This window comes from Serinus canaria, chromosome 14 (genome assembly GCF_022539315.1).
Source record: "Serinus canaria isolate serCan28SL12 chromosome 14, serCan2020, whole genome shotgun sequence".
Classification (NCBI taxonomy): domain Eukaryota; kingdom Metazoa; phylum Chordata; class Aves; order Passeriformes; family Fringillidae; genus Serinus; species Serinus canaria.
Window position 1 is genome coordinate 12,735,594 of NC_066328.1, and position 13,975 is coordinate 12,749,568.

Sequence of the window (13,975 nt, forward strand, 5' to 3'; positions counted from 1 at the left end):
GCCAGGGATGGCATGAGTCACTGGGTCAGAACATCCTGTTGATGACAGGAGCAGCTCAAAGCACCTAAAACCCCACCACAAGCAATGACTATACCCCATCCATGGATCTGGGAGGAAAGGCTCAGCTCCAGGCTCTCTGCAGACCATTCCTTCAGCAGCACTGGCCCTCCTGCAGGACTGTCCTCTCCTCCTGGGAGACGCTGCTCTCTCTAATCCATCCTCTGTCACTCCAGCATGGGAAAGGGTTGGCCAGGACTGAACTGAAGGCACTCTCTTAATCAACGTAAGAGGTGGGAGCTGGAGTGTTTGTAAAATACTGTACAAATGGGAGGGTTTGATGGTGTTAAATGAAGGATCAGATTCATTAAATTAAGTGGAAAGCAATGTACATGGATGATTTCAAGGGTTGAGGCTGAATACGAGTTTCAAATTGGAAGTGATCAGCCACTATACACAACACAGAGCAGCTCTCAAACATTTTTAATGACAGTATTTGTACACACTTTAGTTTAATTAACACATGGCACAGGAGAGGGTTGGTAACTAGGATGTGTAGTCCACACCAGTTGTCTCAATTAGATCACATGAAATTTCAAGCATCAATACACCCAGAAGAACAATACCCATCCCTGCCTGGTGAGGTCTGGCAGTCTGAATTTCCATCACACCTTGCTTTCCTTGGAGGTGGCAGTAATTCCTTCCCTCCAGATGGAGAAGTCCCTTTAGAAGTCAATGATCAGATTCTCATTTGGATCTATTTCTTGTTTTGCAATCAAAATTAAGGGGACTGTGTATTGTCCCTGCCCAGTGATCCATGTCACCTTTCTGACAGTTATGTTTATTAGTAAATATGTAGTAATTGCTTCCAGAATTAACTGGAGCTGCTCTTCTGTGCCTGTATGTGTAGGATAGATTCCTGTGATGTATGATCCCTTTGTTAGCTTGGCAGTCCCTGTGTCTTGGGGGCTGTGGCTGGGTTTCAGTTCTCGGCAGGCTCGGTGCTGGTCCGGGGCACAATCTTGAGAATAATCGGCTTCTCTGGTGTTAGGAGCCCCACTGAACTCAGCTTGATTGGGATCTGCAACAGTGAGAGGGAAAGCACAGGAGGAGCTGGATAAGTGAAACATGCAGGGATGAGAGGTCCAGCCATGACTGGATCTGCAGTGCCCAGAAGTGTGAAATGTCTGACATTGGCACCTGGCTCTGCCTGTGCCAGCCCTGAGCCTCCACGTGCCCCTCACCTGAGTCTCTTTGCAGGTCTGGAAGGTGAAATGCTGCAGCAGGGAGACGATGGCAACTTTCAGAATCAGGAGAGCAAACCTCATCCCAATGCAGTTCCTGGGCCCAGCCCCAAAGGGCAGGTACGTGTATGGGTCCATGGACTCCTTGTTTTCCTTACTGAACCTGGATGATGGTTGAGGAAAAGAAAACCACAAAACCTACTCATCTTATTTATCCTGGGATCTCTCACTGCTGCCCTGCAGAGACTGCTTTGGGTTTTTCCTAAAGTGTCTCAGGCTACCCCTGAAACTGAGTGCTGTGACCAAGCCCTTGTCAGGGACAGGGTAGGGTCCCACTTGAGGGTTTGATTTTCATTCTGTCCATCCAGTTTAGTGGAAGCTGGAAGCAAGGTGAAAATCCAGGCAACATCCACTCCCACAGAGACAGCTATTTCCTGTCTGTGGTATTTAGAGAGAGAAGAACCAGAAGTTGTTTTGGTTAGGAGCAGCCTATGGCTTCAGTTTCTCTAGGAATGAGAAGTAGATATCAATTACAAAAATAACCAGCTAAGTAGCAAAAGTTGTCCTTGAAAACAAGGAGGGAAAGCAATTCTGGAAGGTTCGAGTCTGGCATATTTAGTAGAAGCTTGCATGAAGGGAACAGGTTCAACAAGAAGGATTATACAGACAATGGCCAGCAGTTACAAAACCCCCAAATTTACCCACTCTCGGGATGCTGAAAAACTGGGTACAAGATCCTGTGAGCTATCAGTGCTATTCTCCCAAGAAGATTATGTTGTTTGAAACCCTTCTTTAAGCACAAAGCTCAATTCCCTTTTAAAATGACATTCCCACAAGCCTACAAATTCTCATCCGTATTGTTTCTCAAAAGATAGGACAAACACCATTAGGAAGCTAATCAGAGATTAATGCTTAATTACTGAAGAAAAAGCAGTGTGATATTTCTACCCTTTCATTAAGCTTTTTGTACCTTTCAGGCCTGAACTCTTCTGGGTTGGGCCAGTACTCGGGGTCACGGTGCAGGACATAGGGTGGGATTGTGACCACGACTCCTTTGGGAATGGTCACTCCATTTATCTCCACGTCTTTCTTGCAGGCTCTCTCAATCCGCCCCCCGAGGGGATAGATCCGGAGGGTTTCACTCAGTGTCATGTCAAGATATTCCAGTTTCATAATTGCTTCATACGTGAGAGGAGCCTGCAGGACAACACAAAGAAGGTGACCAGGTATTTTGGCATCAGAACTGGATTGTCCTAAAATGACTGTGGAACAAGGGTATCCCCAACTCGCAGTGCTCCAGATTTGACTCAGACTCACTGAGGAGCAAAATGCAAGGTAGAAATTGAGCAATTGGTTTCATTTTTCCACCTCTGAGTCATGGAAATGCCTGGAAATCCACATCCTCTTCTGCAGAGGGTGGCAAATGAGTTTGAGCAGTTGGGGTGGCTGGAAGGTTCCAGCTGCCAAAAGAAAACCACTGCAGGGCTGAGTTGTCTCAGTGTGTGTCTCCCAGAGCTCTTGGAAAATCCATGGTGTTCAGGAGCTAAAGGTGTCTCATTGTTCTGACTGAACCAGGAGGCCTTGCAGGGTCAGTGTCCTCCCCCTCACTCAGGGTCCCCCTTACCTTGTTGGGCAGGACTGTGTCGATCTCCTGCAGCACCTTTTCCTGCACATCAGGGTGCATGGCCAGCTCATAGGCCAGGAAACCTAAGGTATTGCTGGTGGGTTCATACCCAGCAAAGATGAAGATGAATGCCTGGGCCAGGACATCTGTGTCGGTCAGGGCTGTGGAGAGTTGAGAAAAATCAGTGTTGGCTGATGGTCTCAACAAGGAGCAGGCAGCAGCAGGGGGTATTGAGGCAGGTTTGTTGCAGTTGTTTTCTGATAAAGCTTCCATAACTCCTCTACCTGCCTGGAAAAATCAATTTGATAGAGGAGACAGGTGATTTCCTGGGCATAAATAAGTGACATGGCAGTCCAGCTCCCTGGACAGGGATCTTAGCCCTGGTGCTGGCCACAGGAGACAGAGCTCCATCTGGAGCTGGGCGGTGAAGATGATGGTGACACAAACTGCTCCCCTTATTCTCGTCACTCCCACAGCTCCATGCCCATGATGAGGGTTTGGCTATTGTTACCTTTATATGAGTTATTTGCTTCGCTGTTGCCCTGGCTGGCTGAGCGCTGGTGTTCAATCATCAGCTGCAGGAAATCTACCCTGCCCTGAGAGGGAAAGCAGGAGAGTCTCTTTGGTGACAGATGCCTTGCAGGGCTCAGATAAGCAGATTTCACAGCCTAAGCACAAGTTTTAGACTCTGAGCATCCCTAAAATGCTCACAACTTCCTTATTGAAAAACATAATGCTTGCTTTTTATTTTGGAAACCTGTCTGTCCTATCCATTAAGCCACTGGGTGGGAGAGCAGTGTCTTGAATGAATTTGGGCAAAGAATCCAAACTCTACAAGGCAGAATTTGGTCAGGAAGCAAGCTGCAGTTTTTGAAAAGTGAGAGGGGAAGGCATAACCCTAAAGGTGATTTTGCTGCTCATGTGCTGCTTGCTCTGCACTCACTCATCCTCTGCCTAATCTTCTTCAGGGAGTCTCTCACTCTCTCATTACAAGTGCTGCACATTGAGGTTAGTCCAGCTCTGCTGAGCCTTTATCTGGATTTAGCTTCAGATCACGGATGTACAAAGTCCCCCTGATTCTCTGCCAGGACGGGTCAGGTGGGGCTTTTCTGACAGTATTAAAATGAAATGTTTACACTTGAGTTGGCTCAGGGTTTTGTTGAGGGTTTTGTACTTTGGCTTCACCTTTGATATCATCACCCTAATTATATCTCACTTCAGTGTACTTTCTGCCACAATTGCTCTCAAATTCCCACTCACCTTGTGAGCCTCCTTTTCACGATCCTGCTTAATTTTGGTAAGGGAACGCATGAAAAAATCTACAGCGTCACTGGGGAAGATGTTTACATTCATCTTGGCCATGATAGGAATAAGGAATGGGAAAGCAACTGAAAAACAAATAGAGAATTAAATGCACCCTGTAAATAAACACTCCTTATAGCTGTGGATGCTACTGGGAATTTATTTTATTTTTTAATTTATTTAGATGAGAAAAGCATGGACTTTGCTTTTTTCCCGTCTGTTTCGTTCCCTTGGAATAGTTTTTGTGTCACATGGGCCCAACCCACCTGTGTATAATCATTCATTTAAGAGAAGACCAAGGCATATTCCTCCTCCTATTTCTAAGGCTCTGTTTTCTAAGGACAGGTTACTTCTGGACACAACAGGCATGTGGCTCACAAGAGAAATATTGAAAATTCTCAGTTCTTTGTTCAGGCTGACCTGTTCACTGCCTTGCTGTGATCATGCAAACATTTTCAAATCCCTTTCAAGGCTTTTCCTTCCTCACAGAAACTGGATCTTGATATTCTCTAAAGATTCATGAAATCTACAGCACCAGAACCTCCTCTGTGGACAGATCCAAACTTTCCCTGGGTTTCAGCAAGGTATCTGACATTAATTTAAGCTCCATTGCTGCTAAGCTATTGCACTGGAGGAAATTGCATCTAATTACAGTCCCCACTAAGCACTCTCTTCCAGAAAATGCATTTTAGATAGCAGTGCTCTCCTCAAGCCTCACTTGCTTTTCAACCTTTAAATAATTTCCCAGCACTTAACTGGATATTTCTGGGTGGTTCATAAGTTTCTTGCACTGGGAATGCCAAAGGTGGAGGATGCTTTTACCTGTCTCATCCCCAGGGTTTTAATATGAAGGTGGTAATGAGGAAATGATGCGATAAGGGACTCTGTAGGACTTCATTCCTAGCAATGGAAGTTGTCCAAACAGAACCTGGAGTCACTTACATGACAAGATGAAGACTGGGTTAAAAAAGTCAAACTTGACCAGTTTCTTCATCTCTCTGACAAAGGGGTCCTTGGGGTTGTTCATGGAGTCAATGTTCACACCAAAGGAAGTGCTGGTGACCACATCCATACTGTAGCTCCCAAAGGTGCTTTTGGAAGGTAGGAAAAAATACACTGTGGGTAAATATTTGGACTGAGTGAATATATTTTTTCCTCATGTCTATGTGACATTCAAATAGAAAGTCTCAGAAGACCTGCTGCCTTAGATTTGAAAAGAAAATTGGCTATGTGGTACTAAACAGCACTTCTGGAGAAGGGGATAGATTTTTAGAGAGCTTTTGTTTCCAGCCTGCACAGGTTTTGAAGTCAGACAGCTTCTCCAAGGATTTTACAGCAACATGGAATGGGTTGGTGGAAGGACAGGATGTGGAACTTAGCCTGGTAACCTCTTGAGGAGAGGTGGCAGCACACCTTGCCTCAAGCAAGCCCTGGGAGTGGTCCAGTTCCACCCAGCACAGCCCCCTGTTCCAAGCTGTCCAAGGCCTCCCTTGCAGGGTTTTGGTCCAAGGGGAGCTTTGCTGGTTTGTGGTTCCTGCTGTGCAGCTGCTCCTGCTGCATTTTTGCTTTGAAATTGTGGGTGCAATACATACAGGGTTTTGACCAGAGCCCCATACGGAGGGCACAGATGAGGCAAAACCTCTCAGGGCCACTCTACAGCCTCAGTCCCCCCAGCAATGGGCCATGTGAGGGTTGAGCATCCCAACTTCTGTGTAGGACAGAGGTCAGCAGCCTCCATGTCCTGGGGAAGGAGAGGGTGCTGCACAGAGATCCTGAGTGAATGCAGGAGAAACTGGGTTTTCATGCCAGTCTTGGAGTTATCTTGGATCTCTGGATTCACAAAGCTGTTCTGGAGCATTTCCCTTCCCATCTACTCTGGGAAGTTTCCTAATTAAGTTTTCCCTTTTAAATTTCCAGTCAGGCTTTCAGTAGGTCCCATTCCTCCTTTCAGAGCCCTGGCTGACCCAGGGAAAGATCTGCATTGCTGGTAGCCAATGAACCACAGCACTTTTAACAAGCTTTGCTCTGCCTGCTGCTCTTAGCAGCTACTTACTCCTTTACAGATATTGAGCTGTCCTCTTTCACTTGCTTTTGAACATTCTTCACCAAAGCTTCCCCATAGTGCTTCATTATAGGGAACATCTGTAACACAAACCAGGCATGGGTACTTTAAGACAATACATTTTACTCCTTTACACAGGCTTGTGAAGACTACGAGGAGTTTCATGAATATTTACAAATAAGATCTCTCTGCTCAGGCTTTACTGTAAGAGTTTTCTTGTTTCAGTTAGGCATTAATCAAACAGGCCAGCTTAATTGCCAGGCTCTGACTAAAGAAATCAGCCCCCTGTGATAATCACAGCCTGAAAACTCTGCTTACTGACTGAGTCAGTCTATACCTGCCCCTCTGGTTTACCTCCTTTAGTTTCCCACTGGTGAACGTTGGGGAGAGAACAGTACGGAGCCTTTTCCAATGGTCATCTTCAGCTAAGGAGATGGCGTTGGTCAGTACCCCAGCCAGTTCCGTGCGCTGCAGGGGAAAACAGAAGGAGTTAACCCAGAAAAGAGAGCAGCCTCCTTGCAGGGGTGGCATTGTGGCACACAAGCTCCTGCCCGGCTCTTCCAGTGCCAATGCTGCTGGCAGCTGGCTATGGCCTGACAAACAGCCTCTCTCAAGGCACACATCCATAAATAAACCCCTTTCCAACAGAGGTGAGGTGCCGTTCTCAGCCCCAGAACAAGTCAAATCAGCCTAACACCTGCATGTCCCATCCCTGCATCCCAGCTGGTAGCACATGTGCACCCTTACAGATTCCTGCACTCTCCCACAGACTCAAATCCATCCATATATACATAAATATATAATAGGTGTGAGAACAGACTTGGTCTGCTCCCTCTGCCAGCCCATGTGTGCAGTCCAGACTATAAGGCAGAGGAACAGTGACGTGCAGTGGTTGTGTTCAGCAATCCCTGTAGTGCAGCCACTGGTTCCCAAAGCATGCTTGGCGTGCCTGTCTCCTCCTGCACTTTTCTGGACTCTGTGGTCCCTCCCAGCACTTGTGCTCTTACCCTGCGGTTGGTGAAGGTGGTGTAACAATCTTTAACCAGCACAGATTTGATGATCTGGGGGTCTGTGACAGCCAGCGTGGGTTGTCTGCCATCATAAATCCTGGTGGGGGGAGAAGTGAACCAGGTAAATAAGCCCAGATAATTGAAGTGTAAGGCTGGGCTGATGCCCACGAGATGCCCATGTGTTGAACAAATGTTCTTCCATCAGCAGCCTTGTTGCTCTTTTGTCTGAGTACAGCAATGTAGAAAGTAGAGATGGAAAAGGACTCCCAGACCTTTTCCCATCTGGTTTTGGAAATGGTAAAGGGGGATAAACACCCTCCAAATTCACTGGGAAATGAGCAGGGCTCAGTTGCTCAAAGGACCAGATACTAAATGAAGCAAGTGTCTTCACTTCCTCCCCTGACTCTCTGTGTTTTTCCAGGCACTTAAACACATTACAGTATTAGAAGGAAACTTGTTCGACCCCTTTCAGGCTCTTGAGTTGGGTGTCTGGAGGCTTGGGCTGACAGCACTGAGACATCCTTAGAGATGAAACTCAGCCCTTGTTTTTGTCTTTTTAAGCTGCCAATTCTGAAGGCTTTCCAGGAACAGATGTAGATTAAGCTGATCTGTGCTCTCTACCCATTTGTGCAAACATACATTTTCCAGACTCCATTTCTCAAAGCTGCTGTAGGGACCAGTGGATGCATCATACAGGATATGTAAGGTTGTAGCCTAAGTTAAAACAACAGTGATGAAAGCTCTGGGAGGAGGTGTCTAGAACAGAAGAGCCACAAACTGCAGCAGCTCCTGCTGCAGCAGGTAGGGTTCAGCAGAATGAGGAATTCTTTGGGTCAGCTCCAAAGGGAGTCACTCACATTCCTCTGCTATTGGTAAACCAGACGAACCCAACCTCCCTGTTCCAGATCCTGCTGAAGTAAATAGTTCTGCTGATGATTTTGTTTGGGGCAGATGAGGGCCTTTTGTTACCAGATTTAAATTGCTTTTCACGGCACTGGTCAAAATAGGTATGGTCAATATACGTGTGATGTGACAGTGACACAGCTCTGTGTCACCAGGCTCCAAGTAAGCTACATGCAGCACCCTGTCACTGCTGCTCTCATCCTGTTGGGACTGTCAGGGCTGCAGGTGGAGAAAAGGGAGCTCTCCGAATGAACATTTTCTCCCATTTGTGCAGATTCTAGTTTTACTCTCAGAAGAGATCAGTGGTTCATACTCACCCCCAGACTTTCCCGTATTTCTTGAAACATTCCTGGTCAAATTGCATGAAACCCTGTGGAAAGCAATTTAAAAATTCTATTGGGCTATCCTGGATTGAAAGAGACCCACAAGGACCATCCAAGTGCAACCGCTGGCCCTGCACAGGTCAGCCCCAAAAATCCCACCACATGTGTGAGAGTGTTGTCCGAATGCTCCTTGAGCCCTAAGATCAAGACATCTCCTCATCCCTCCCATTTGGGACTCCTTCACTGACTTTGGTGTCTTCATGTTACTCCTCTACACTGCCTGCATTTTGTTCCTTGCTCTCAGTCAAGGGAGGATTGAGGCACTCAAAGAGTTCATATCTCCCCTAGGGCCTGCAGATGGTCACTTGACCCTGGCCGGGCCCAGTAATTTGTGGGGAAACTGTGCCTGAGGGGGGCTGATGGCTTCTCCTCTCCCCTGCCTGCTGGTTTTGGGCCTGTTTCAATGGTGGTGTAATCTTGGGTGAGCTGGCCTGGCCAGGGGCTGCTCCTGAGGCTGGCAGACCCAGCTGGGCCCTGGGGAGGCAGCCAGGCAGGGCTCAGTAGCAGCAAGAAATCACAGCCATGGCCCGGCCCAGCCTCAGCCCCCACACGCTGCCCTCACCTGCCCGAGGGCACCTCAGGAATGGGGCCCGACCAGGCCTGGCCCTGTTACCTCTTTGCTGACCAGAAAAGAAACAGAGAGTTCCCAGGTTTCTTTTGTCTTGAGCATGTGTTTTTCACAGAGCTGTGTAAAGCATTCCAGTGGTTCTAACAGATTGTCACTTACACAAAAGCTTTGCATCTCTTCTGTGAGTGCCTCCCATGCAAACCCAGCACGCCTTTGCACAGGCCCTGCCTGACAGAGCAGCTGGCATTTGGAGATAACTTATCCCCACTCTGTATCTGTTCAGCTGCAGCTGTGCCAGCAAAGGCAGCTTCAGGCACTCACTTTGCGATATTCCAGGGATGTCCCAAAGAAAGGCAGAGGTCTTGGCCCGGGAATGCCCAACTTCTTGAACAGACCAAATGGCCAGATCCCATATCTGTGGGACAGAAAAGAGCAGTGTCACATCACTGTGGCACTGGGGCTGCAAGCCCTCCTAAAGCTGGAGATTGCAGCAACAGCCCTTGGGACATGCGGCAGAGAAGGCTGAACCAAGTGGTGGAAAGAAAGCTGGTGAAAACTGTCCTGTAAAAAACAATTTCATAACCATGGTAAGGCTCACACAGAGCTTCAGAGGGATCCTTTTGGTGTGAAAGCAATTGTTTCCACCAGACCACCTGTGGAGACAACATCTGGAAATCTTGAGCAAAAGTCATGCGATGGGCTCATTGCCTACATAGGGAGAGGCGGAAAACAGAGCTGGAAGAAGGAACACCAAGCTTACATGTTTGTACTGAGGAGCAATCAAAGCAATGCCAGGAATTCTGTCCCTAACAGGGCTTTTGTCAAACTGTACTTCAATTTCAGTAATTGTTTTCCTTCCCTTAATCCAGCATTAGCTTACTGGAAGCCTAGTCTTGATGGTTTTCTCTTTAGATTTTATTGTTGGCCTTGTAGGTTTCTTTGCTCTGAAGCACCCTTCCTGGCAGCTCTGGAGTTGTTGCTCCTACCTTGGGACTTTCTCTTTCTCAACAAGGGCCTATGCTGAAGCCCTATGAAGCTTGTCTTTGGCTGTGTTGAAGGAACTTCTCAAAATATTTGATTTTAGTTAGTAGCTGCAGCTTCCCTGGTGAGCAATTCAATGCAGAAGGGATGTTAAGCAGGGAAGGTTTGCCATGGGGATGTTATCAGAGATCCTCTTCAGGTCACAAGGCAGCAGCTGCTGAGACAGGATCTTAGGGATGCTTATTTGAAAAGCCTAAAGCTTGTTTAAGACTTAGGGAAGGGTCTCCCTTATAATTACGAATGTTTCTTTAGATTCTTGGAACCCCAAATGAGATCAGTGTGCCCCAGCACAGCTTCTGCCAGAGCACAAAACACAGATCCCAACTTATGGTCCAAACAGGACAGGTGAAAAATGGAGAGCTGGGAGCCCTCTGGTGAAGAAAAGTTTCTCAGAATTCATTTTGTCAATGTTTAATCTTTTTTTGTCAAAGGTTAATTCAGTACTAAGAATCAAATGTTTGTGGGTTCTCTTTTGTAATGTTTATAGGTGGCCAAGGCTGCGGGAGACCAGGAGATGTGAGGCTGGGCAGATCACAAAGCCCAGAAATACAAAGCCCACAAATACTGTAGGAAAACAGGCTTAGACCACTTGAGGCATGGCCGGGAAAATGTAATCTAACATTCCTACAACTGAATTTTCTCAGGGTTTTCTGCAGACTGAACAGGACTATTCAGGGTAAAGCCAAGGTATAGTCATTGCTTCTTCCCACCATGGATGTGAACCAGAAATGCCTGAAATTCCCTCTTGTGTGAACTAGATCAGTGTTGCCCCAGCTGGACAAGAAGCATCTAAACAACTTCTCTGAGTCAATGGGCAGCAAAATTTCTATTTTAGCTCTAATATCAAAGCAGAGCAATCTGGGTTTAATCCCTTTTGCAGCAACAGAATTATAGGTGCCCCCCAAAGGCGCAAGTCTGGTAACCAGCAATCTCAGATAGCCACAGAGTTACTGAAATGGGAGAACTTGGGTCAATATTCAGGGTGCCTATTTTGATTATGTTGGTTTGGTTTGTGGCTTGGGTTTTTTTTTTTTGTAAGAGCCAGCCCCAAACAGGCTTTTCAGTGATCCAAATCACAGGAATATTTGAAAAAGATGGCTGAAACTTTCTGAGGTTGCTGAGCTGCTGTGGCTGGAGAGTTGCCAGGGCAGACAAATAGGCCATGCTTCTGTACACCACGTCAATCAGGGTTTTTAAACCAGCCCTGCTGCAGTGCTGAATGGCACCAGCAAAGCCAAGGACAGCATTTCCTCCCTACCAGGGTTGCCTTGCAGCACTGGGGGTACATTTCTGCTGTGGGATTTTGTCTGGAAAGCCAGGAGCAGGTGGCTGGCATTGCTCTGTGCTCCACTCCTTCCCCCATCATGGGTAGCTGTGATGTGGAACATGGGATGGAAATCAGACTTCTGCAAAGGACCCCTCCTGGTCCAGGTGCACCTGAGGAGAATCTTAGCTGGGCACCATGGAAGAAGTCAAAAGGAGTAAAAACTGATCCTACAGATATTCTTCTCCTGGTGCCTTTCTGCTGCTCTCCAGCTGAGCAGCAGGATCACCTTCTGCTGGCTTGCCTGCAGAGCAGCCTCAGGGAGGAAGGCACAAGTGGATGTCTGTGAAAAATCCCCTGATGGATCAGGACCCTGACTGAACCAGCACCCTGATGGGATCCAGTACTTGGCATCATTATTATTCAATTATTTCGTGGATAATCTCATAACTGGATGGGAATATTCCAAACCTTGGAGCAAGATCACACCCATGTACAGTCTTTAGACATCTCTGCTACATCCCAGAGCCTGGTTAGATTCTGGAAAACTGGGAATCACATTTACTATTCAGCAGATTAGTTGCATGACAGTGAGCAAAGGCAAGAAGAGAGAAATGGCATGAGCAGAGAATCAATAAAGAATATTTTACTCACGCTAGCAGGAGGGCCACGAAAAGAAGTATAAGGGCCCATGTTTCTGTAGAGAAAGAAGGCAGAAGGTTCATTTCAGCTCTACTCTGACTGGCTCTGAGCTCTGCCTTGATCTGCTTGCCCCACGTCTGTGGGAAATTGAAGTGTTTCACGCTGTGCAATGTTTTTTATGCAGTCATATGATTTAGGGGCCCTCCTTCTGTGACAAAGGAGGAGGAGTGGAAGGTAAAGGTAGAAATGTCTGCTAATCTGAAAAACACCATTCATGTGATAGACTGAACTGTCTAAGGTCCAAGTTATTTAATGCATGTGTTGCCAAACATTTCAACTTGTTCTCCTTATTGTAATTAATAACAGCCTTCCCATTGACTCATGCCCCTGGGCTCCTACACCAAACAAATAAAATCTGGTTACAATGAAAAGGTAAATCCCAAAGCAGGTGTCAGCGCTTGTTTACAAAAGGGAAAGAGAAGGGAAAAGGTTATTCACATATTGTATGACAAGAGGGTTTCTAGCCGATGAATCAACTTTGACAGAATTTAAGATTTTCTTTGAAATCTCTCTCTCTCTCTGTTGTGAAGTGCAAGAGCTGCCTGTAGTGCGTCAGAAGCAGCTTCTAACCGAGGCAGGAATTTGTCCCCTCTGAAGGCTCTAGAAGCCCAGTCCACCTTATTTGCTGGCTTGTGGGCACGTGTTATGTAAGAGAAATGTTGCCACTCCACAACTGTGAACAGTTGAAGTGCCACCCTTTCCAAAGCACAAGCACTCGTGGCTTGTGAATAAAAAAAAACAACCAAAAACCTGTGCCCACCCTTCTGCCACAGCTGAGGAAAAGGCGCGGGATAAGGGAAAACACAAATTTTGTACAGGCTCTCCTGTAAGGATGGTGCTGAAAAGCAAGAGCAGGTGTGGATGTGCTGAGGAGAGATTAGGATGTGGAGAATTCTGAGCTCTTTGGATGGTGTTTGTTAGTGGGGATCAAGCCAGAGCAGGAAGTTCTATGGTTTGTATCGGTGTGCACTACAGCAATTTTAGGGCTTTATTCAGAATTCGAGAAGGAGCAATTCCCTTCTTATTAGCAGAGCTGCTGCCTTCAGAAGGGAGTTTACTGCCTGCCCTGGAGGCAAGCTGGGTGGGTGTTTTAATCTTTTGGCACCTCAGAAGCCTTGTGTCTGCAAGGATGTGGCTGTGATAGATGCTGCACTGACCGAGCAGTGGATCTCAGTCCACATCCCAAGGAGCATTATCTGCCTGATCTCAGCATTTGTATCTCATTTCTCTTTTGCCCAGCCTTTGCTCTGGCCTTTGGAGACAGAACAGTTGTGGATTATTTTGTAACAAACACAGTTTGCTTTCGCTTGACGTGAACAGACAAGTTCATGACACAGGTCTCCAAGCTTGTGCTGGGTTCTGCCTTTCTAGATGCAGAGATGTTGCAAGAGCGTGGTTCAAGGTTCAAGAGGTGCTTTCCCCTTCAGGAAGTGGTCTCAGCAGTGACTGGTGCCCCAGGGTCCCCTTTGCCCATTTTGACTCAGCCTTGAAATTTGAGTTTACTGGACACCAAAATGTTCCCAACTCGCAGTGTTGGGAAATAGGTTAACACAGTTTATTCAGGAAATGGGATTGTTGTAGGGCTCTCCATCCTCAGAAAAAACAAGCCTCAATCTTTGTCCTCTTTGCACCATTTTTAGGGGTAATTATAGTCTCTGGGAAAATTGGTGTGAAAAACCAGAGGAACAAAGTCTTGCTGTGGTTTTCCATGGTGACCTGATGATCTTTGCCAAATGGAATGTGCCAATCGACTTCAAACAAGCAACACAACCCCACCATCCCCTAGAGACAGCTGGTAGATAAACAGGAAAAGCCCTGGGTGATTAATCCATGTCAAAGGGAAGTCAGTGACCCAGGAAGGATTGACTGATTTTC

At 46.8% G+C, this 13,975-nt stretch overlaps 1 protein-coding gene across 1 annotated transcript; it reads right to left on the reverse strand.

Annotated features, from left to right (window-relative positions):
- Positions 1-463: 463 nt before the first annotated feature.
- On the reverse strand, positions 464-12,208 carry LOC103817855 (cytochrome P450 3A9-like). Its single transcript, XM_009092083.4, has 13 exons — positions 12,053-12,208; positions 9,415-9,508; positions 8,460-8,512; positions 7,237-7,336; positions 6,584-6,697; positions 6,221-6,309; positions 5,110-5,258; positions 4,126-4,253; positions 3,377-3,461; positions 2,866-3,026; positions 2,212-2,438; positions 1,242-1,404; positions 464-1,078 (listed from the first exon to the last, which is right to left on the reverse strand). The coding sequence occupies exons 1-13, from the start codon at positions 12,121-12,123 to the stop codon at positions 980-982; spliced, it is 1,533 nt and encodes a 510-aa protein (XP_009090331.2). The 5' UTR covers positions 12,124-12,208; the 3' UTR covers positions 464-979.
- Positions 12,209-13,975: the final 1,767 nt, after the last annotated feature.

Excerpts from the sequence above, each read along its gene's own strand:
- LOC103817855 (XM_009092083.4), bottom strand. The coding sequence starts at position 12,123 with ATGAACCTTCTGCCTTCTTTCTCTACAGAAACATGGGCCCTTATACTT. Across the intron at positions 6,698-7,236 it reads CCACCTTCACCAACCGCAGG|CGCACGGAACTGGCTGGGGT; the intron begins GTAAGAGCACAA and ends TTTCCCCTGCAG. Across the intron at positions 1,405-2,211 it reads GAAGAGTTCAGGCCTGAAAG|GTTCAGTAAGGAAAACAAGG; the intron begins GTACAAAAAGCT and ends ACCATCATCCAG.